General features: G+C 31.8%; 1 protein-coding gene across 4 annotated transcripts in view; it reads right to left on the bottom strand.

The window, feature by feature from the left end:
* LOC139503701 (triple functional domain protein-like) overlaps nucleotides 1-26099 on the bottom strand; it is a 267815-nt gene that overhangs the window by 113014 nt on the left and 128702 nt on the right. For all 4 annotated transcript variants that reach the window (XM_071293546.1, XM_071293549.1, XM_071293547.1 and 1 more), the window contains 12 exons: nucleotides 25361-25483; nucleotides 24557-24739; nucleotides 24034-24155; nucleotides 23633-23699; nucleotides 20899-21002; nucleotides 20346-20415; nucleotides 19589-19678; nucleotides 18279-18413; nucleotides 12737-12997; nucleotides 11517-11618; nucleotides 9920-10098; nucleotides 8422-8548 (listed from right to left, as the gene is read on the bottom strand). In XM_071293546.1, coding sequence (XP_071149647.1) covers nucleotides 8422-8548; nucleotides 9920-10098; nucleotides 11517-11618; nucleotides 12737-12997; nucleotides 18279-18413; nucleotides 19589-19678; nucleotides 20346-20415; nucleotides 20899-21002; nucleotides 23633-23699; nucleotides 24034-24155; nucleotides 24557-24739; nucleotides 25361-25483 — 1563 coding nt within the window. The remainder of the gene's footprint in view (nucleotides 1-8421; nucleotides 8549-9919; nucleotides 10099-11516; nucleotides 11619-12736; nucleotides 12998-18278; nucleotides 18414-19588; nucleotides 19679-20345; nucleotides 20416-20898; nucleotides 21003-23632; nucleotides 23700-24033; nucleotides 24156-24556; nucleotides 24740-25360; nucleotides 25484-26099) is intronic.

Below are 26099 nucleotides of genomic sequence, written 5' to 3'. Positions count from 1 at the left end.
TTAACCCTGACATAATCTAGAGACAAAATCGCTGTACATTTCTATATAGCAGAGATGTTTTGATGTTATTTCTACTACTATGAACTGGTCAACCATCGGTGGAAATTAGATTGGATATAAAAATCACTAAATAAACAGCCAATTTTCTAGTAATGAAAAGTACAGAGATATGCCTAACTGACAGTTACATGGCTGGATTAGCTTTTTACTTTCTGATCAAACAACAAAAATGGAAACTCGCCACTAATTTCTGTATTACACCAACGGATCTGAGGAAATGTAATTTTTCACAACACACATTGTCTGTAGACTAAGAAATTGTTCACCCTCATAAAATAAATCAAATTAAAGTTTTAAGACATTCATTTGAAGAATAATTTACTGTCTTTACATCTCGTAACAATCAATTTTCAAAGTTTTTGTAATCTTTCTTTTTCTCTTTCCGAATTTCCATTTTAAATAAACTAAACGTAATCTATCTTTTATCCATTCCTCTTTAAATATCAAACTTACTCAGAAGAATATAAAAATATTTAATTGTACTCTTATTTAAGGCATTATGATGTCTTACAAGAATTCCATCTAGATACTGATTGGTAAATTTTAACCCATAACATTTGTAATGCACCCATAACATTTGTAATGCAAAGAAAACATCTGAAAAAGTTTTAGCCAATTTGTTTTCTGACTACGCCTTCCTGCAGGCAAGGGATTCAATTGAATATCAAAGCTAATCCCTCACCATATATATAGCAAATATTTATGTAACAGACAATTTGTATGTTTTCTCAAAGCAAACATTTACAGCTTGTATTAATGAAAACATTCTTAACTTTTTTAACAAGTGCCGTTCATTTGATTGCGATGAAGAAAAATGAATTGTTTTCATTACTTTGCCAGTTTTCCTGTAAACGAAAACTTGCTTTTCTCTGCTTGTTAAAGAAAATATCTAAATTGAAATAAAGGATCTGACATAATGATAAACCTTGACTTTATTCTTATATACAGAATACATCTGAAGCATGTATATTTCTCATCTTGATCAAGTTGGCTGACTCTAACATTGAAATTAAAATTGGCTTTAATTGCTCCATTGAGGCACTTAACTTAACCCAGTTTACTTCTGGTTTCCCCACCTGCATATTATTAGTTGCTTTTCTGTAAAATTTTATTGAAATAAAATTTAATTTGTGTAAATAAAAGGATTTGGTTTGATTGGCTATCAGACAACCCACTACCAGAAGTTAACTAATATTAAAAACTAGCAAGTCCATTAGGTATTAACAAATACAGACAAACTTGAAAACTAAGACCCCGTTCACACTAGGACATTTTTATCGATTTAAACTAGACCGGTTCACTTCAGATCGATTTAAGGGCCAGTGTGAACGCTTTGAATCGATCTTCAATCGGTTTAAACTAAAACACCAAAAGAGGTAGTTTAGTTTGAATCGATCTAAAGTAAACCGATCTTACTTTAAATGTGAACGCAGAGATCAGTTTAAACTAGTACGATTGAATCTAAAATAACGTATGCGCATGTACAGCGCCAAAACTATCTGAGAGGTTCGTTGTCTAACCCATATTTCTCTGTTTACAGACATTTAAGAAAACATTTTGTCTTCGCCAGCATCGCATAGATTTGCGAAATCTATGTATCTGTGTCTTCATTTCTTATGATGATTTTTTTTCTTTTTAGGAACCGCAACACTTCGTCGTGTTGTAACTTCGTTACTACAGGTATTTTTTTCAAAATTCAAGAAAATAGCAATAACACCTGTACCAAAATGTTAACTTCTGATTCAGGAGAAACAATAACTTTATCCATTTTTTTTTCAAGTGTGTATGTCAGAGTATCAATAGATGAATTTAATAAATCAGTTCTATTTATACACAATGTTTACAGTTTTACGGGTAAAAAGGTTAGATTGATTGCGTTTTTAATAGTAGTGTGTACGCAGTGGATTGGTTTAGACCGATAGAGATCGTTATGATTAAAGATAATATGTGAACACTAACTGGTTTTATTTAGATCGATTAAAAAAAATGCTAGTGTGAACGGGGTCTAAGGTCCAAGGAATAATAAAAGAGTGCTTTTCAAACATTCTGGATATCAAAAGAAATACCCTGTGGACAAACTTGCATATACTATTGGTATCTACTCAGGGGATCTCTAACTATACTAAACTTTATAGAGGCATTTATGTTCTGAATGTCAATAAACTTTTAATAACCATTATAAAATCAGAAGAAGTAAAAATCAAGACACAACACTGCATAAGAATTCATTGCATTATTCATTTTATTTGACAGTGTTGTCAGAGAAAGCTTCAATTCAAATCTCGTAAAAAAAATTATTTTTGGATGATAAATGTTTACAGTTTTAAGATCAGAGATAGAACAATCAGTCAATCTTAAAGCTGCTTAAAATGTTCTAACTATTTACCACAAGACATTAAGGGTATTTTGCATTTAAATGAAGCAGACATATTTATTCCAAATATTTGGAAGGAGACAATAATGATGTATAGCTATTGAAGATCCTGGTGAGTGTCAAATCTAATGCATGAAAAAGTGTGCAAATTTTAATTCCCATCCAGCTTTGGAACTCCTAAGGCTTGGGTTCAGGATTTGATGTTAATGTCTGTGGTTGTGGTACATAATGAACCTGCGTTGGAGGAGATTAATGGTATATAAAGGTGCTGGCAGATAAAGTGAAATAATCAGACATGTTTGAAACTTTATTGTAGGTTGTTTGACATCTGTCATATATGAACAAATATTTACATACTCACAACAAAAACCATGGAAACATTTTTTCAGAAAAAAGTTTTTTTTTTAAAATAGGTTTATTATGATTGCATGGCAGGTTGAGTCAAACATCTAGAGTTGGTTTCACAAATAAACTGACAACTAGGCATGAACATTTCAGTATTCTTACCATCAATCTTAGTCATAAGGTTTTTTTGTGAACCAGACTCCAAATTTGGTAGAAAATGCCAGACTGAAGTATATTTCCCAGACATGTTTAACACTCTTAGGTATCTCATGTTTCATAATGATTACTGTATATTTCTAAAGATAGAATCAGAAAAATAAATTTTTCAACAAAGTTATAATTTATCATATTCATATTCATACAGAAAAGTAATTTTCTCTACAGATGAAATTAATTTTAATAATAGTACAGCAGGTAAAATCATAAATTTTCTTGCTGGGTATAAAAACCATAAAACACATCTGTCTTCTACAAGAAAAAAAGCTTGCCAAAACACTGATTTTAACATATGTAAATAAACGTTTCATTGATTCTAAGTGATGATGTATAGCCAGATTATTTGTGGCTTGGAATGAATGAGGTTAAGAAAAGTGGTTATAAACTGGTTCCATCTGAAGACAGAAAATCAGACAAATTAAAATGCAAAAGATGGGCACTTTCAATCTTTATTTTGCAGGAAACATTTTAAGGAAAATGAGGAACTACGGAATAATTTCTAAACACTTGGTTACTGAATCAGTGTTTTAAAGCTTTATGCCATATGATACCTTTTTTTTCTTTCGCTCGTTTTGCTTCTGCATTAAAGCTTGATTCGCTCGTTTTGCTTCTGCATTAAAGCTTGACTAAGTTTGAGAATGCTTATTGAAAAACCTCTAGAGATTTACTGTTTGAGTGTAACTGAATTAAACTGATGCCAGAATAGATACCTGTACGTAATATACCTTTTTGGTCATCAGACATATCTCTTTATTTTTACAAGGAGTAAATTATCTTTCAATTAAGATATTGCAGCTTTAAGCTTTTCTTAGATAAGATTGGAAAAACAAAAACATTAAATTACAAGTAAACACATGTCAAACTTCTTTTTGATTCTTAATGAACCCAGGAGCAATCTTAAGTCAACTTTATAGATATAAGAAGATGTGGTATGAGTGCCTGAATGAGACAACTTTCCATCCATCCAAGTCAAACTTGAGAAAGGTCTCTTAAAGGCAAACAACCCTTCATTGAAAAATATAAGGGAATACATTTATGCATGTACTCACAAAAACACAACTAAACAGCAATCAAAGAACACTCAACGAATCTCAAATGAGTGATTTTCCCAAAGGAAGAATATCTTTTAAGTTACAACTAAATAGCAAAAATAAATGAACCATAAGAAGACAAACAAATTAAAACATTTACAACAGATGAAGAGAGAACATGCAAAGTGTACATAGTCTATTTTTAGAATCTAGTGCGAAGTTTATATATGATTTTTGTTCAAGCTGATTGAAAGCTCATTACTTCAAAGTCATTCTAATAGCATTCCATTTAAATATGAATTAGCTTCACATTTTGTTGGGGAAAAAAAAAAAAAAATTCTTCAGTTAACAAAAATCATTTAAGAATGATAAACATTTGAATAAGATCAAGGTCAATTACTTACTTTGAACTAATTGTAATGCAGAATGCACCTAATTATAAATACCGTAAAATAACAGACTTGATTAGTTTGTTCTTTCAAACAGTATCACTTATTCCTCGATGATTACTCATGATTATTGAAACTATTCCAATATAATTATTTTAATACAGCACTTAATGGGGCTAATACATTTAATGGTTTGATGTTGCATATATGCCATGTCTTTTTTTTGTTGTTTTTGCTTTTTATTTATTGATTGATTTATTCTATGTGTATCTAACACCACTTTTGAGTAACCCTTTTGGGCTATTTTGTTGTGGCCAGTTTTTATTGGTGGAGGAAGCTGTGGCGTACCCAGAATGACAGGTTCCTGACTTGCCCTGACAGTCACATACCCAATGTAGGATTAAAAATGTTTAACCTTCAAGTGAAAACCTGTACAATTTCAGTTATAGAATGCATTAATGTGATTACTGATAAAAGCAAGAAAACTTATGCCATTGTTTCTACTGTATACATTTTCTCTCTCTCTCTTAGAAATAATAATGCAAAGGTATCATTCTTAACATTTTTCTCTTTTGACACATTCCCCATTTCCATTCTCAATTTTATTTATCCAACTGTCAAATTTTCTATATAAAAAAAATCATTATTGGTTTACATCCAAGCATCTCTCAGTTCAAAAGCCTGATTAAAGCATTTAATATTAATATCAGACTGATTACAAATATAAACCAGACATGAGCAAACTACATCTTTGTTTTCTAACACCTAATTTCTGTTTTGTTTATTGTAGATTTCAGGACTGTCTGTCTACAAGTGAAACTGATTTTTTTTTAAGATAACTGCTGTCCTTAGAAACCTTGATTTCAAAAGGTGAATTATTGTAAGGTCTTGGAACATGTAGAAAATTTAAATTAACAGCTTGCATAAAAAAAACGCTAAAACAAGAAAGTTTTTTTTTATTCTTGGATACTTTAGGAATAGATTCAAAGTAAGAGCCATAGAGGATCTGTGAATCACAGGTGGGAATGAGAGAAAGAAAGAAGGAAGAACAAGGTGAAGGACAATATTGAGTGTTGCCGTATCTTTGGTATTATTACTACTTTTGAATCAAATAGTTATCAAACAAAACATCAGTTATAGCAGACACTGTGTTCCAAGGCCAAATCAACATGAAAATCTTTTCATGCAAATAAGTATTTGAGAAATTGTAATGGAATATTAAATTCCAACTTTATGTAGTGTCATCAGAGCTTTTACAATCATTGCCTTACTCTCCTGTAATTCACAAAATGCTTAAAACATAGAGCACACCAAACTGCAATTTCTAGACATTGCTAAATGTTGATAGCCTCCCACCTGTGCATTGAAGACTGACATAGGTATTGGGTATTGTCAAATGTATTCATACATTTATTGCAAACAACTGACAAAATGATCCAAGGAGGACACAGGGGGACACCCAGTAGTAGTCATTAATTAATTAAACAAGCATCATCAAACTATTAATTACTGGTATGAATCCAAACTTCTCTCAACTTAACCTTGTACAGTGAAACCTGGCTAAACTGAACCTCTTCAGGATTTCGTTTGCTTTGGGCCAATGTTCGGCTTGGTCAGGTTCATAATGCATACAATGTGATATGGCTTTGCTTATTAACTTGTTTGGGTTATACAGGTTTCTGGTTTATGCAGGTTTCAGTTTAGCCAGGGGTTGAAGTCATAAAACTTTGTTCAGTGCTAGGAGCACAAAAATCATGCTTGAAACATGAAATCAGACATTTTGATGGTTTATTTTGGCAAATGAGTGTGAAAAACTCGAAAGTTTTATGACTACAAGGCCAGGTTTGACTGTAATATGTCTTTTCTATAACAAACAGACGAGTAACAGAAGGTATCCAGACAATATCAGTTTTGCAGCAGGTAAACAAACAGACGTATTGTCAGACCTTGATTGTCTAAATAATACACCTTTGGCATGGAGCTGCCTGATTCTGTCATCGTTGCTATCTATATCAAATCTTGTTCATGCATTATATACATACTTTATAAAAGACATCTGGTTACTTCAGAATTTAGATTCACTGTAGCAGATGCACCAATAATTATTGCATTATTTAAAATTAGACTGGGTGTTATTCAAAAATAGTTTTTCAGGGAGACAGTAAGACATTGTTATATTTGTTAAGATCATGAAGATACCTCATGGCACAAGGTTACCTTGAATTCCAAGGTCATTGACACAAGAAACATGTTGGAAAGGTTCCAATTTTACACAATTAATAAACATTAATTCGACTGTTATAAAATTAATCAAAACTCATAACTCTTAAATTGAAGATCAAGTTCAAAAAGTTATTCAGGAAAAAATATTTCACTGCAATATTTTTTCAAATACTCATAGCCAAAGCAGATAACAGTATCACTATGATAGTCCTCAATTTCAACCAAAGACAAAACTGTCTTGTCACACAACCAAAAGTGTGAGCAAAAATTAAATTTATAAATCCATTACTTCTCCCATGGTATAGTTATGTCAAAATCCATATTTGGATGGGAAGAACCCAACAGTCCTTAACCCTCTTGCTGCCGACCGTTTTTCAAGGTTGCATTTCATATGCCGGAAAATACGACAGCTCAACGTCTGTGACGTAACATGCCAAACAACAACGTCATTCGATATATGACGTCACGACAAAATGACCACTACATTTGGGACCAATTGGAGAAAAACATAACCCTGTTTATTCTTCCGTATTTTAATTGAAAGAGATACAGCATTGATAAGAAGCTTGCATAAATTTATCCATGGACATATGTGTCCCTCCGGCACTGCCGGTTTGGACATATGTGTCCCTCCGGCAGCAAGAGGGTTAAGGGAATTCTACGATTCTAAAAATAAAACTATCTGATTGTTCTCATCATTTGTTTGATATCCAACTAATAGTTTTCAAGGGAGACAATAAAATTAACAGCAGACTTATGAAACATACTCCCCTAAATTCCTCAAAAAATTCAAATGTACTCCACATGCTCATGTGAAGGAATTTAAATACAGCATAAAATCACTGCGATAAAATAACTTTTAATTGAAATGGGAGTAAATATCTATCAAATATTATAAAATGCTGGTTAAACTCATTGATGAATTCAGCAATTAATTATTTCCTCATATACAAACAGCTAGCAAATATAAATGAGAAACTTTCAGTTTGTTGCCAAATACTGAAATCAATGATAAATGTACATAAGCTCATATACAAACAGAAATATTCTTCTTCTCTTCAAAATCTCTTTTGGATTCTATTATTGTAACTAAAAAAAAATTCTGGCAAATAATTAAGTTTAACAATGTATTCAGAAATTAACAAAACTACTTTGCCTTAAAAAATGTATCAGAAGGCACTTCAATTTAGATTCAAGGAATGGTGATTTTTCTTGTAAGATAGCTTGAACAATAATAGGAAATAGTAATCAGAGTGAATTTTAAATGAATGGCAGTGTAGAATAAAAATGCTCTTAGTCAATAGATATCCAGTCTGTCAAAAATACAGCTTTATGCTGCTGGTCTTTATCTCTTTTGTAATTATTAATAAGTTTAAAAGACAAAACCAAACACTGTTTTTTTTATGTAAAACAAAAATGTGTCCAAAGAACATGGATGCCCCATCCACACTATCATTTTCTATGTTCAATGGACTGTGAAAATGTGGAAAAATCTCTAATTTGGCATTAAAATTAGAAAGATCATATCATAGGGAACATGTGTTTCAAGTTTCAAGTAGATTGGACTTCAACTTCATCAAAAACTACCTTGACCAAAAACTTTAACTTGAAGCGAACAGATGGACAGAATAACAAAAGGATGAATGAACGGACGGATGCAAAGACAAGAAAACATAATGCCCATAAATGGGGCATAAAAACCTGAAAACTATGGAAGTTATGTTTAAAGCATAGTTTAAGACAATGGTTTCACAATAGTGATATGCTGTAAAATAACTCCTACCTTAGGACCACCACTACTACTGCTGTCTGAGGCTGAGGTTCCTGTGGTTGTTATGGATATAAGGGACGTCAGAGAACCCCTTCTCTCTATTGGTAGGTCATCCAGTGATGTATCACCATCAAGGTCCCTAGAACAAAATAGAATGAATAAAGTTCAGTGACTAAACAGGAACATAATATTCACAAACTTTATCCACTCTTGATCTGGTTTAAAACTAACCAACATAATATTGTTTTGTTATAAATTTATAGTTGATTACTTTTCTCAATTTACTGTAATTAATTCATATTTTTCATGGTGAGGCCTTTTACAGCTGACAATATTTGTTATTGTTGAAGGTCGTAAAGTTTCTTATAATTGCATACATCCACTCTTTCTTTGAAATTTGGTGATAAATTGTTTCATTGGCAATTATACCACATCTCCCTTATTTCATATAATGTTGTTTAGAACTAACATTAACGCATAAGATGGACAAAAGAGACAGGAGATGAAAATAGTTAGTAGATGAGAATAATATCCGATTATAACAGATTTGCATACGAGAAGCTGTCAAAAACATATAATTTAGTTTCAAACTAGCTTTTCTTTATTTTTTAAAATCTTTACTCTTTTGATTTTACATGTCTACCCAAAGCTAATGTCAAGTTTAAATGTTAATTCAGTTAGAGCTTTGAAAAGTATATGATCAGCTTCAATTTTAATTTCAGAGTGAAGGGACTTAACTCAAAATTGCCAACACTTTTTTTCTATACTTGTTTTAGCAATTTGCAACATTTCAAAAGAGCTAAAACCATCAATAACTGAATGGAGATCTATGTTCAAATGTATTTATGATGAAAAAGACATTAGTAGTGCATGTCATAGTTGGGTAAAGTAGGTGCAAAGACATTTTTCTTATTGATCAACTCATTTTTCTAAAACTGACAACAATTTGTCATAATTTCAAGGTTTCCAAATTGATAGTTTTTTTTTAACTTTGTGTAGAGTGTGAATGCCCTCTAACAGAATATGAATTTAACAGGTACTGTTTCAATAAAACGTTTTTCTACTAAAGTTTGACACTAATTTTCACATCATCTGGTTAGATAACAAATTAGGTAATCTAATGAAATTAAACTGTTGAAAGATTTTAATCTAATAAAGGTTGTTTGTAAGCATAAATTTTAATTAAATCAAGATTGTTATTAGCTAATAAAATTAATGTGTAGAAGCACCAAATACTGTTTTTTAACGCTTTGGTCTGACGTGGCCAGGTAGATCGAACCCACAAAGTACATCACCACAAGACAACTGAAATAACTAAAACCAATTAGACGAATAAGAATTCCTTTATGGAAAAAAAGCATGTTCTGAAACACCATTGGTCATTCAATCTTAAATCTAAAATTTTCATCTTTTGGGCTAAAGGAGACTAGAGACTACCTAGTACTGTGTAATTATGTTTAAGACAGATATATCATTAAAAAGCCATGCTGTATAATAATTACAATCTTACCTTCTAACATCTCCTAGTAATGACATTTTGGTGGAAGTATGGAAAGCCTTTGATGCTTGTGTAGGTTTGAACAATGTTGGTGGTTTGTCTCGTAATGCCTCGTGCATGTACGTCATACGTTCCTGCATCAACTCTCGCAGCTTCTTCACCCAGTTTTGCTTGGTGTCTAAATTGTTTGACTAAAAAAGAAATTAGCTAAAATGTTCTCTTTGAACAATGTCGAAGTGAAATAAATTGGGTGCTAGTCATACTATAAAAGTAAATAGGATTTGAAATACTTAGGTGATGTTAAGGAATTTTTGTTAAATGTTCGGACCCCTTTGATTTTTTTCAATGATACAGGGTAAACTATTTTGCCCCATAACATCCATTTCTCTTCTCATGAGAGATTTCAATAGCTCAAAAGGTCATTTACCAAAATTTAAACAGATTCTACATTTAGTTTCTTTGATTTGAGACCCTTATAATACAAATGCAAATTTAAGGTCAGAATTAGTCTACCTTAAAAAAGTTTAATCTCTATAACAGGAGCTCCATGACCTATCAATGTTTCTAGCTTATTTTGTTCCTTAACTCTTCTGACTTATTGAAACAATTCTAAATTCTACATTTTTTTTAATTTCATCTATAAGTACATCTTCAAAGCTGTGCAATGTCATCGTTAAAATAAATTAACTTTGTTTCTCATTGGCATCTTGTCATTGTCAGGGTGATTTATATTATAATTCCTATCAATGCATCTTCTTTTAACAAAACCATCTCAATAAGACATTCATTACTATTTTTATTATTACTGGCTTATTTAATTAATGGTCCTGTGAAGCCATGCAAATTCAAATTCGGAAAGCATTTTTTTAAAAGAAATCAAATTGAATTTGAATTAATCTAAAATATGGAGTCATAATTGTATCCTCAAGATAATTTTCTATGAACATTCTGTAGAAATACATTTTTTTTATAAGCAAACACTAACAAGAATGTGTCCAAAGTACACAGTTGCCCCACTCGCACTGTCCTTTTCCATGTTCAGTGGACCGTGAAATTGGGTAATAATCTAATTTGGCATTAAAATTAGAAAGATTACACTATAGAGAACATATGTACTAAGTTTCAAGTTGATTGATTTCATCAAAAACTACCTTGACCAAAACGTTAACCTGAAACTCCCACTTTCATTTTCTATGTTCAGTGGACCGTGAAATTTGGGTCAAAAGTATAATTTGGCTTTAAAATTAGAAAGATCATATCATAAGCAGGAAGTGTACTATGTTTTAAGTTGATTGGACTTCAGCTTCATCAAAAACTACCTTGACCAAAAACTTTAACTTGAAACTCCCACTTTCATTTTCTATGTTCAGTGTACCATGAAATTGGGGTCAAAAGTCTAATTTGGCTTTAAAATTAGAAAAGATCATATCATAAGCAACAAGTGTACTAAGTTTCAAGTTGATTGGACTTCAGCTTCATCACAAACTTCAACCTGAACGGACGCACAGACGGACGAACGAACGGAGCCACAGACCAGAAAACATAATGCCCCTCTACTATCGTAGGTGGGGCATAAAATTATATTTGTCAAGAAGTCTTTGATTTTTACCTTCAATATAATACGATAATCTGAGATCGGGGCTCTGCCCGTCCACAAGGCAAACTTTGTCTCATCTCCTTCAATATGTTCAGTGATGTTCAAATCTGGAATCTGTAGAGGAAAAAGGCATTTGAACAATGCATTGATTTTGTTAAGTAAGTTTTACGTTGTTTAAAACTTCTTCTTTTATTTTTAATACTTCATTTTTCCAAAAGATGTCAAATTATAAACATCATTTATGTGTTAAAACTCTGAATAGTTAAAATTGTGTATCAATAGCCAATTAAGTTTCTAGTCCACATTAGAAGTTTTTTTCATCATTTTTTTTAAAGAAAAGTTTTAATCTATAAAATATGTATGTAGTCTGTTGTTAATTATGTATTATTGTCATTTTGTTTATTTTCTTTGGTTACATCTTCTGACATCAGACTCAGACTTCTCCTGAACTTAATTTCAAATGTGCTTAATTGTTATGCATTTACTTTTCTACATTGGCTATAGGGGGAGGGTTGAGATTTCACAAACATGTTTAACCCCGCCGCATTTTTGCTCCTGTCCCAAGTCAGGAGCCTCTGGCCTTTGTTAGTCTTATATAACTTTAATTTTAGTTTCTTGTGTACAATTTGAAATTAGAATGGACTTCATTATCACTGAACTAGTATATATCTGTTAAGGGGCCAGCTGAAGGAGGCCTCCGGGTGCGGGAATTTCTCTCTACATTGAAGACCTGTTGGTGACCTTCTGCTGTTGTTTTTTCTATGGGCGGGTTGTTGTCTCTTTGACACATTCCCCATTTCCATTCTCAATTTTATGTATAATGTGTACTTCAAACAATTAATTTTCTTTGAAAATGCCTGTACCAAGTCAGGAATATGACAGTTCTTGTCCATTCGCTTTTGATGTGTTTTGTCATTTGATTTTGCCATGTGATTATGGACTTTCCAATTGGATTTTTTTTTCCTCTGAGTTCAGTATTTTTGTGATTTTACTTTTCACTATGACATATATATATATATATTTTATTTTATTTTTTATTCTCAGGTTTTAAATTCTTTCAAATTTATAGTAAATCATTCATAAAATCTTAAACTGAATCTAACCTATGTTACTTGTGCTATTGAAGAAGACCAATTAAATGAATGTTCTTGCCAACATCCAGTGGCAAATGTTTCATGCATTTTTAGGGCAATATTGAAGAAAACAAAATCAATTCAACGGTAAATTCTTACCATTAACTTGAATTTAAACATATATTTAGCTTTGCCATTACTGTCTTTCACTTCTTTTGCAAATATAAGACACATGTCAAACAGGAACAGATGGCGCTCTCTTCCTTTCCTGATCAGCTGTTTAGGATCCCAGACAAGGAACTGATCTTGTAGGAACACCTCGCCTAGGGCCTCAAGGTTATCCTCTAGCCCCTCTAACATACTGAGGTGCATGGCATCATTGGCTTTCTTTGGTACACACATCATCACTTCTAAACCATCCTGAAATAAAAGAATGAAACTAGGAACTGAAAAAAATGTATTTCTATGCAATTCAAAAATAAGACAAATGTATTTCTATGCAATTCAAAAATAAGACACACTTGATTAAACACTACAACATTCTGTATGTGTCTGTTCCAAGTCAGAAGTCTGTATTATATTTTACTTCCCACTAATAAATTGAAGCAGCCTTTATCCTTTAGTCCTTACTTGCAATTTGATTGAGCATTCATGGTATTGACTTGTTTTTACTTAGTAATGTATTCTATATACAATATATATATTTCATACAGGAAAGTTTGAAAGGTCCTGTTATGAATGGATCCATGCATGAAAGTATTCTTGCAAACGATGCTAATTATGATTATTTTGGGACAGGTAAAACAGCATGTGTAAAGTAAAGTAACATATTTACCTGACGATATCAGGATATTGGTATTTAGTCAAATCTTAACCAGAATTTGTGACACAGTTAGAATTCTAACATTTATGAAACGTAAACAACATGTCGAAATATCTAGGCTTGAAATAAATTTATTTTTGGATAAGTTAATGCAAGGACACGAGGTGTATAGTGTCTTATACGATTACAGGTTTGTAATGTTTAACAACCATATTATATCAGTGTGTAAACACGTTAATTATGAGCTTTGAAAGTCAAGTAGTTAGAGGATTTTTCTGAGTAAGTGTTAAAAAATTTCAAAAAAATATTCTTTACTGTGGTTAATAGCATTTATTAGTCGTCAGTATCTATAGATCAACAACTTGTGGTTATATTGATAATTTAGAATCTTCCTTGAAGGTGGCGGACAAATTCGCAGCTAAATAATTCGATTGATGTGTCATTTGTATACAAGAGTTATATTCCTTTCAACTATGAGTCTATGATTAATTTCATAAAGTCAATATGTTGATTGTCTACCTAGAACAGGGTTATAATTTATCTTATACATGTACCGGTAGTTTTTTTTATTGAATTTGAAATCGTTACAAAATCTGTAATGTACTAGATACTCGCATTTTTCATTAGTTTATCAACGACTTTTATGTATATCTAGAATTTCTTTTATTTGTTTTGAAATGTTTTAAAATTAATGTATACCATAATAAAGAATTATTTTGTTATCTTATAAATATGTTTTTTGTTATCTGAAAGCATACAACCCATGTTTATATGTTATAGATAAGCAAGGTCAAACCAACCTTCAACATCACTAACTTTCTTAGAGCAAAGAGACAAACTACTCTAAATCACAGATCACAGGCACTCGTTTCAGAATAAAAATTTCCTTAATTTATGAATTGAATGCTTCTTTTGTAACTTCATTGGGGTGTAAAAGCGCTGACCAAAGTACATTTTGTATAAAGCGTGGAAACGCTTCATTCTAAAAATGTGTGCACGGTCAACGCTTTTACAACCCTATGAAGTTACAAAATTAAGCATTCGATACTTATAATTACATTTTTTAGCTATGATCATGAAAACACGAATGTTAAATTATATTTATTTAAATCACCTGTGCACTTTATTGTGGGACCACGTGTTATGATGAATGGTAAGTTTTATTGAGTAATGCAATTGCTTAAGGAATAACATGTGATGTGCAGTTAGCCAATCAGAATAAAGTATTATAATGAAACATACATCTTATGTAATCATTATACCTTAATATACCATTAACTGGGGCGTAGCTGGGTCCTTTTGAAGTGCACGCCAACCAGTTTTTTTGGCTAGACGCAAAATGGTGCATTCTGAAGGCCTAAAATTGGTTTGAATAGCAAATTATTAAGACTGTATTTAATAATTTTTTATTGAGAAACATCAAAAATCTGCCCTTTGTTTTTTAGCTGCAACAAAAACGTTCATGGCCTTGTCTAAGTTTACCTGAAAATCACGGTGGATGTGCATTAAACCCAAAGCTGACAATCTGTCATTTCTCATTGTGGAACGGATGTACGTTTTCAAACCTTTCAGTACGCTAGACGACCTTTCAGCTGTAGCACTAGCAACGGACATTGTAAGAACACACAGTATTAATTGTATCAATAGACGGATACAATGTTTTTATGCTTTTTACGTTGAGTACCGGAAAATTCACGCAAATAAATTAAAAACGATTTCGGTCAGAGTTGATTTTACATATTGAAATATAATTGTGACGTTATTAAAATAGTTATACTGTATCGTTTTCTAATTTGCTTGGTTAAGTTAAATTTTATATTTCGTTATTACTCGTTTGTATTTTTATTTTATTTTCCGGCGTAAATAATTTTTTTAGACCCCACGATGTGCACGCCATGGCGTGACAGCGTATATGGAGCTACGCCCCAGATTAAGGTAAATAGGGGGAAATATTCTGAAACAAGTGACTATGTCACAGAAAAGGCATCTTCCAAGTATTCATGAAATTGCTCCCTATTAAAGCCATATCCTGGAAATTATTAAAAAATCACTTTTTTCCTACTTTTAATTTGAGGTACGATATGCCGTGAAAAACATTAATTGTGCTGTCAAGAATACACTGTTTCGAGTTGTGGTATGCATAAAAAAATGCCCAACACCATTCTTCCTTCTACTCGTAAAGGCATTTGTTTCTAAGATCGATATGGTGTATACCATTCTGCCCGAACTCAAATGAAGCAGAAAGCTGATGTAACTTATCTGCTTTACTCGACCCCTTAAGACAAATACATGAAAGAAGTGTAATAACGCCTAACACAAACACACATACGCATAAACACAAAATAGTACACCATACAACCACCACTTTATTCCAAAAGCTTCTAACTGATGTGGAATGCTAGAATTTAAAATTGTAATTTAGACCTACCCAAAACAATTAGAACTTTTCTGAAAAAGACTATGAATGAAAACAGAACTATATCATCTTCCCATAATGATTGAATGTTAGGAAAATTGACCAGAGTTATCTTACTTTAATCACAGAGAGGGGAAAGCAAAAATTTTTTTATTTAAGCCTAATTAACATTTAAACAATTTTCCACTAACAAATAAAGTTACCTTATTGAAACATAAGGACTTTGTTAGCTAAATCTATTAATTTTATTAAACATTATGAACTTTTCTGACAATAGAGAAACATGCTAAGTAAAGTATAATCATTTCTGTTCTCACATTACTACATCTATAAAACAGGATTTTTCTCAATATCGCAAAAAATTTAAAGCATATTTTTAATAGTACAAAATGACAAAATCGCAATAATAAATACACACAATGATTTCTGAATTTAAGGGGGCTCGTGGATCTAAATCAATTTTTTTATTTAATATAGGATTTCACTATATTTTTTTATAAATGAACTTTATCTTATACTTAATACAAAAATGAAATAAAACCAGGTGCTCCGCAGGGTGCAGCTTTATACGACCCCAGTGGTTGAACCCTGAACAGTTGGGGCAAATTTGGTCACAATATTCAAGCTTGATTCTGTCTGAATTTAGATTGTAATCAAATTTTTGACATAATATAGGTTTTTGTCACAAAATTAATGTGGTCAAAGATCTAACAAATCTATTGCACAATAATGCGCAATTAAAGATTTTTTTTGAAACTTTTCAAAATTTGAAATTTGAAAAAAAGAAGCCCTTCAAAAAATGGTAAAAAAAAATCCCCCCCCCCCCAACTTTTTGAAACCCCCTTGGAGCAATAACCCTTAAACTCAATCCAATGCTTTCCATTGCATTATTGTACCTTATAGTACAATTTCAGAGAGATCCATACACTTAAACACCCTTTTTTGGCCCCTAATTCCTACATATTTTGGGCAATTAACCCAAAACTTAATCCCAGCCTCCCCTTTGTTATTTGGTACATTTTGGTCAAATTTCAGAGAGATCCATACAATAACACATAAGTTATTGTCTTCGGACGACGACGCAGACGACAACATCATACCATTATACGATCCCAAAAAAATTTTGGGGTCGTATAAAAATGGGGTCAATGTTCATTTGCACTCACAATCTGCTTTCAAAAGAAGCAAACATGTTTGTTAATGTTCTTTTTTTCTGTTGAACTAATAGGAGAAATAGCGGTAATATCCAAATAAACTAGAGGCTCTCAAGAGCCTGTATCGCTCACCTGACTCTACTTTGGTTTTTGAAATCATATAAACACAGATAAAATTTGGCTACAAAGTAACAACACTTGGCCAGCACCTCATAAAGAAAGGACTATTCATGCTATGTTTGATTTCATTCAAATCCATGGTTCTCTTGAAGAAGACTTTTGTATGCATTTCCCATAAGGTCCTATGTTAAACTAACCCCCCCCCCCTTTTTTTGCAGCCATCTTGGATGATGGATCGGAGACAAAGTAGCTCACCTGACTCTACTTTGGTTTTTGAAATCATATAAAAACAGATAAAATTTGGCTACAAAGTAACAACACTTGGCCAGCACCTCATAAAGAAAGGACTATTCATGCTATGTTTGATTTCATTCAATTTCATGGTTCTCTAGAAGAAGACTTTTGTATGCATTTCCCATAAGGTCCTATGTTAAACTAACCCCCCCCCCTTTTTTGCAGCAATCTTGGATGATGGATCGGAGACAAAGTAGCAACACTTGGTCAGCATCTCATAAGGAACATTCATGCTATGTTTGGTTTCATTGCATTCAGTGGCTCTCTAAAAGAAGTCATTTGTATGAATTTCCCATAGGGTCCTATGTTAAACTAAGTCCCCCCACTGGCGGCCATCTTGGATGATGGATCGGCTACAAAGTAACAACACTTGGTCAGCACCTCATAAGGAACATTCATGTCATGTTTGATTTCATTCCATTCAGTGGTTCTCTAAAAGAAGTCATTTGCACTGAAAAAGCTCCAAATATATATATCCCTTTGGTGAGATTAAAAATGAAATATCTTTTTTAACTCATCAGCGACCTATATTTTTTATTGTTGTTTTCGAATAAGCTGTACATAAACTAAATAATTGTAAAATTCAAGGAATTTCTATAATTTAGTTGAATGAATACCCGCGAGCCTCCTTAAGGTTTTCATTAATTATTAATGATTTTCTCTAGTCTTTAATTTTTTACTTCATTTACCTTAGCACTACTGATTTTAATGTGTAACAAACTTTTGAGGAGTTCTTTTAAACAAATCAAAATTAAAATGACCTGTAGACTGCAAATTAGATGACACATGAATTATTTTTGCTGTAACAAGTTTTATGCAAAATATTCTTTATATTCATTCAGCACATGAATATTACCGAGTTATAAAGCCATACTATAAATAGTAATATATTACCTTAATTTCCCCCATATGTCCCTCACAACACGCCAATAAATCTTTCAGCAGTAATTGGTACTTGGTTATACGTTGGACTGGTTTTATAAGATATGAAGCCAGGGGTTCAGCAAGACTAGCTTTCTGTTGTAGCTCCTGAAAAGTAAGAATAAAAATATCTAGCATGTTGTTGGTGACAAAAGGACTGACACAACATTTAAGGGACGACATCAAAAGATCTATGTAGGATATTAAACTCAAATCAAATAGTTTGGCGGTGGGGATCAACATTGCTGCAAGTTTTGTTAATCCAAAATCGATTTTACCTATATTCATATAGGTAAATCAATTTTTCCCAAATTAAGTTAAGAGGGGGGTGGGGGGTCAGTGAAAAAACTATGTGAATTAAGTTTTTAATCCTACATTGAACTTTTGATGTCGTCCCTAATCAACAGGTCTTAAGAATGCTATTAATTGTATATATTTTCTTGATAAATCTTTTGAACAAAAGATTTTGTATATCTATACTTTGAATTCTTTAGATATCAATTTTCGTGGATTTCGTGAGTACAGTAAACCAAGAATTTTAATGTTCAAAGAATGACACATTTTCTCTAGGCTTTATTTGCAGAGATTGGCAATACCAAGAAATGATAATTTAAAAAAAAAAAAATTAAAAAAATACCACGAAATGAAATACAGTAGACTTTATCAAATTTATTAAGAAATGGTTTAATTTCCTTCATATTCTTATCCTATTTGCCAATTTATTCTTATATCTTATAATAGATTACACAATAAAATAAGTATTAAACATATGGGGAAGGTTTTGGAATAATATTACAATAGCTGATATATTCATTTAGGGGATATTTGTTTAGGTAGGGTCTACTGTATCTATTAAAATGTAAATTTTCCTGAATCCACAAAAACTGATGGAAATTAATGAATCCACAGTATACAATTATATTGACTTCAAGGATCTTGAAGTGGTAAGTTCACATGGCAAGGTCTGAATTACCAGCATCTCTGTTTCTCTTTCTTTCTTTATGTTCTAAACCTAAACTTTTTTCAAATAGATAAAAAAAATGTATTCTTTTGATATATCTTTCGTAAATTATCTATTCAATTTGAAAAGTCTTTGAAGAAAGAGGTGTGTATGGGTCACTGATGAGTCTTATTTTTGTTGCCGAAATGTGGGTCTGGCGGATCAAATTGCAAGCCTGATATCTTTGATAACTATTTAGATATTTCAGAAACTCCAAGTTAGGCAAGTTAAAGTTCCAGAATTTGAATTTTACATTTTTAATCTATTACTGATTTCAAAATACCTCAAAGTATCCCCCTGCATGCTCCACTAATGTCTGGTTTGAATCTGGTTTGTTTCTACAATACGTTACATATATGGAAAATTTGCTGGCCTGAAATAATAAAACAATACATTAATGATAATGGTAATGGTTATGTATCTGTAAGATAGATTAATCAATTAATGTACACTACAGCTATTCCAGAAAACAAGGGTTTAGTAAAATGTACACAAAAATAACTATGTTTGAACTTTACAAAGCAAATTTTTTAAAATATTGAATATCTTGAAGTTCAAGTGATTATGAATTCAACACACTCCAAGAACCAACCATGCTGTATAGTCAGTCAAGATCATTAAAAACTTCCATCATCACTCCAAACTTGTAAAGATTTTAGAAAAGAAAAACTCATGAGTCTTTGCAAACTTCCAAGATTTGATCATTTTCTTTGTGTGTCAATTTTATATTCCTTACATTTTATCACTTAATTTAAGCAAGAGTTATCTCACCTTTACTACATAAATCAATTTACTTCCATCTTTTTTTTGTAACACTAATTATTGAGAATAAAAAAACTGATATAAGATAAAAGTATACAAATAAATGTTAATATAATATTATATATGTATCTTCACCTTACAATGTTTCTCAAGTCCATGTAAACATTTTGTAATTTTTGTTATCTGAAAACATTTTCATGTAATCACAAAAGATTATTTTTCTGTAGCTGATGGTATTTCAAGCATGTAGTAGCATCAAATAAGGTAAATAAACTTACCCAAGTCACAAAACAATGGCCAACATCTTCTGGTATGGTTTCATATTTCTCTAACTCTTTCAAAAATATTCTACAATCAAAACCATGTAATGATAAACACACATTTCAAAACACTGAGAAATGAAGTTGAATAGAAGAAAAGATAAACTAAATGTTTCTATTGCATAACCACGATGAATTTGAAATTAAGTTTTTGTGATACTTTAAACATTAAACTAAATATACAGCATAATGGTCATTTCATTTACATTCTAACACTTTTTGTATTTAGCTGATATTTGGTCTCTGAATTTTCCCAAGATCTGTTCCTGAATAACCTTCTGATGTCAAGCTACAATCACTTTTTAACAATGATGTAAAATATTTAAAAATTATTATGTCAAATTTTTATGGAACTTGTGTGAATTTAATCAATAGCAGAAAAAATTGTATAAAATTGTAAATTGGTCTTCGTTTTGACCAAATGTTGAACTGTAGATCCTTATTTTCCATGCTACAAAATTAGCGTTTATCTCTTTTAATTTCTATTAATTGTTTCATGAGTGAGACTTACTTGTTATGGAATTCATATATCTCTTCAATATTACCAAACACCACTTTCTGTCTGCTCCAGATACCAGGTGGACAGCTCTGTTCTGACATGGCATTAATATAACACTGAAAAGTCAAAATACCTTTATCAATAAAGTATAACTTAAATATTGAACTTCAAGGTAAATTACAAAGGGGGAAAACGGCCAAAATCAAATATTAGACTTCATCAACCAACAGAACTATTGGAGAAAAAGAAACATATTCCTGACTTGGTACTGGCAATTTCTAAAGAAAATGTTTGGTACACCTGGTTCAATAGTTCATATCTAAATCTCCCACTAGTATGACATTTACAGGGGCGTAGCTAGGCAATTTTGATGTGTACGCAATGCCGGAGAAGGAAGTCTTGCGACGGGGGGTCTGGGGGCCGCTCAAGAAGCTATGGGGTAAATGGTGCAAAATCCTGCATTCTCGCAATTTCCGAGGACTTAAAATGACCTCATAGAAATCTTACTTTTAGGAGAAACAAGTCAACCTTTGAAATAAATAATCAGAGAAAAACAAAGAAACCCGTACTGTTGGCTTAACAATTTGGTTTTTTTCTACCTTATGTGTAGTGGGTTAAAATGGCTTGATTAGGTATATTTTATTTGTTACCAAATCATGCTGAACCCACTTACATTAGAAAACAAACTAATTTCTAAGCCAACACTGTGCAACTTAAATGGTATTTTTTTTTTATTGAGAAAATACATAAATAACAAGAATGTGTCCCCATTACACGAATGCCCCACTCCCACTATCATTTACTATGTTCAGTGGACCGTTAAATTGGGGTAAACCCTCTAATTTGGCATTAAAATTAAAAAGATCATATCATAGGGAACATGTATACTAAGTTTGAAGTCGATTGGACTTCAACTTCATCAAAAACTACCTTGACCAAAAACTTTAGCCTGAAGCGGGACAGACGGACGAACGAACGGACGGACAAACGAACGGACGCACAGACCAGAAAACATAATGCCCCTCTACTATCGTAGGTGGGGCATAAAAATTCGAATCACATATATCTTTATGTTTTATTTTATGAGTGAACAAGCAGTGTTTTTTAGCTTTTTTTTCTCTCTCAAAGTTAATTCTGACAAATCAATGCCCATTTCCTATTCTTTTTTTCTACTAAAGATGTCCAAAACCGTGCCTGCTTTAATTTTTTTTTTCTCGGTATATGTTCAAAAGACCGAGTCCAGATAAACGATTCGTTTTCATTGTATTTTTCAAGTAGGTCTTCACTCTTCTCATGGTACTAAAAGACCGTTCTGCCGTTGCCATCGAGACCGGCATACGACGGACGGACAGACGGATGCACAGACCAGATAGCACAATGCCCATCTTTTATTGTAGGTAGGGCATAACAAAATCAAATCATTTTTTTTCTTCAACAATATTAAATAAAATTTAAGATAAAATTCTAAAAATTTGCTAGTTCGTAAAGGTTAAAAAGGGTAGTAAAGGGTGGGGTTGGGATGTTGGATCAGCCTACTTCGCGAATTTTTTTTTTTTTTTTATTCAAATTAGGATTACGGAAAACCAAAACTTTAAAACTGAAAGCATGGAAAATACGCACTTTTATTTAAATTTGGGAACATGTAACTTGTTGAACGAAAAAGGCACCCGTCTTGCACTAAAATTAAAAAAAGTGAAAACACGTTGAACGTCAAATGAAAAAAAAGGTGAATACAGTTGCACGAAAATTACCCTTTACCACCCCTGTTAAACTTAAGTTGGACTAGACTGTTTAAGACTTATACATACCTCACAGGAAATTCATAAGAATGAATTGATGTCCATGGTCTCTTAAGAATGTCATATTTTATTTCATCAGTTATTTTGGAATCTTCAGAAAAGATGTCAGGGTAAGGAGGCATAGAAGACGTAACAATTGTGTTTTGACACGGAGGACTTAGCCATTTTAATTTTTTTGCATCAGCAACATAATTACGATGCTGGTTTCGTAAATGAAAAGGGAAGACTAGTTTTCGGAACCGAATATAGCTACAAAGTGATCATTAACATATTTGTATATTTTTTTTATTAACTTCATCACTTTAGTTCTGTTCTTACTAGATTTACCATATTTTTATTTTTGTGAAATTTTCGATGTGTACGCAACTGCGTTTTTGCGTACGGGTTGCTACGCGCCTGATTTATTTATAGTTCCATTATATAAACAAAATTGGGCAAGCAACCAAAACAGACATAATGGTTTGAAGTGACAATAATTGGGATCCAGAAGAATTGAGACATATACTAAACAAACTAATGAACTATTTTGACATTAAAAGATACAATTATTTTTTCAATTTCAGACTTCTAATTTTTATAAGGATTTCACTCATTATATTGGAGGACGTGCACTAAGGGTATACTTTTTTGTTTCTATAATAGTTGAAATTTCACAAAAGTGATTGACTCAATATAATTGAAATGCTTGCTCAAAATTTAAACTGTCAGGCCTTTCTGAGATGTTAAATTCAACCAATGACCTAGTTTTTATTTTCTTTTTACTTGTATTTGCCTAGACAAATAAGTGATGGTTGATTAATATTTTTTTTTGACACAGCAGACAAAAATAAAGACCTAATATACACAAAAACAAATAAATATATATACATTTTGTACCAGATTTGACCTAATTAAAGATTCTGATCTTCCCATGATGTCTGCAGCAACTTCTAATACAAGGTACTTACTTTAACACAAGTTTCTAAATCTTTCACATATGTTCTCTCTGTCTGCAGTAACTCAGCCATTATAAATCTAAAAGTATATGGTTAATATAGTACATTGTCAATTATCATTACAAATATTATTTTGAAGAAGGAAATGTTTGAATAAGATATTAGGCCTTCTATGGGTTTTTTTAGCTATGAAGAAATGTAATCATTCCTTTCAATGCGACTTTGAACCAAGGCAATCTTTTTAAGATCTGATTTTGAGCAAATATATCTGTTTCTATATACTAATATTAGACTAAGAGGAGAAAATACTATTGGTGTTATATTTTTAGGAATAACCTCTGATTTTTTAGCATGAACATTTTCTTCAGTATAACATGTAACCTCCTAAGTGATAATTCAAATCAATCTCTTACTCTCTTCGTCTGGCTGATTTTCTTTTTTCTTCTGTCAGTTCTTTAGGTGTATGATGTAATACTTTGTCTTCAATAGATGAATCACTATGTCTTTGATCATCTTTCTTTTCTTCTTTTTGAACCTTGTTAAAAAAGTCAAATATTTAACTTCGTGAAATTGAAGACTAGATTCATTTAAATTTCTTTCTTACCTCCCTTTGACCAATCAATACTTATAGAAATTTAACTTCAAAATTAAACAAGCAAATAGTGAGTGGTCCTTGTTTTTGCACTGGATATGATTTTTTTAAGGAAGCACGCAAAATACAGTTGTTTGTACTTTAAAAAATATGGAAGTTTTCAATTCCCTCTGACCAAGTTGACCTTCAGAAAGTTTTTCCCACATTAAGACCTCTTTTTTGGTTAAAGCTACAGCTGTACATTTTTTTTTCAATTTCTTTAGTGCTATGCTTTCCACATGGAGATCAAAGCAGAGATTCAAATACAGTAAATTTGAAAATAAAACATGAACACGACCACTCACCTCTTCCTTGACACCAAGTTTAGCCTCTAGTTTATGTCTATATTTGTCCAGCCGTACAGAGAAATCTTTGTATCTCTTGTCCACAGCATCACACCACTGTCGTATACTATTGGCATGGATATTACCTTTAGCCATAAAACTGTCAGCCAATGATAGGAGCAGACGGACACTTTCTCTTGTTTCCTACAATGATCAAACAAATTTTTAAAGTTTGATTTATATTCGTCTTTATACATTTGATAAACAATTCATAGTATAAAGAAAGAGATTGTGTTTTCTTAAATTGAATTTATTAGCTTCAAATTCAAGAGCCAAATAAATTCACCATTCTATTGACAAAATCCTTATTGGGTTTTGAAAGAAATCTTTGACACATATTGGATAGCTTAAAATTAAATTTTGAGAAATTTCTGATCTGTTAAAACTTTACTAAACACTAAATGGGTACTGATGTATCTAGTAGTCAAATTTTGAAATTCATTGCAAATTCCTACTTTTGTAAATCTTCAATACTACTTCATATCATTATTGTAGCAAGCTAATTTTTTTGTGTTACATATCCAGTTTCCTTTATTTTGTTCTTTCTTTCAGTATGTGCCTTCACCCTAATGTAATCTAATGAATACCATTTCTGTACTGTCTCTGTTCTGTCTAATACATTATTTTTGTTTCAGTCATTTTATTTTGAATAAACTTTGTTATAAGGTCATGAAAAGGATGCAATATTGGTAAATTTGTACAGGTGCTTCATTTCATAAAAGCAAATATACAACAGTTCTTTTTTCAGAAGTAGTTGTAAAATACCTTGGCACGACTGCGGAAGTCATAATACTCTTTCCGTAAAGCTTCTGTCTCCTGCTGACTGTTACCCACATGTTGATGTGTAGCAAGGTAGGCTTCACCATAATCTTTAATCCAGTCTAAAGCCTGAAATAAAAGACAAAAATATGCATATATACATGTAGCTTAAGTGGCTGTTCACTTAACAATTGGTCTGATTTGATAGCAAAATAACTGGTCTGACACCAATTCCACTGGACTAGGTCAGACCAATCTTCTGAATGACTACTTAAACTTTGCAATTGGAATGCAGTATTTTCAAGGTTGAAATGAACAATAATAATTTCTCTTGCCAAGGACCTTTTTGTTAAGAAAAAGGGCGGATAAACTTTAAATGGGTGTATTGACAAATTAATGGAGTCTGAATGACATGAATAAAGACAAACTGTGTATTTAAAAGCTTTCCAAACAACACTTCATGTTTCAAAACTTTTCCGATTTCAGGTATGTTCTGTCTGCTAGGAGGGCAAAAAAGGCCATCAGAAAGGAAGTTTTCTTTCAAATACATGTTTACTTAAATCCAATAATACTTCAAAAATGTGGGCTTTTTTTCAGGAGGAGTTTTAAATTGGTTAAGATAATAATATTTACAAACTAGAGGCTCTCAAGAGCCTGTGTCGCTCACCTGTTACTGTATTTACTGATGTCAGTCATCTTGGTTTGTAGGCGGGGTCATTAGACACTTTTTCTAAATAGATACCCT

This window comes from Mytilus edulis, chromosome 14 (genome assembly GCF_963676685.1).
Source record: "Mytilus edulis chromosome 14, xbMytEdul2.2, whole genome shotgun sequence".
Taxonomy (NCBI): domain Eukaryota; kingdom Metazoa; phylum Mollusca; class Bivalvia; order Mytilida; family Mytilidae; genus Mytilus; species Mytilus edulis.
This window is presented reverse-complemented; position numbering and strand designations above follow the sequence as displayed.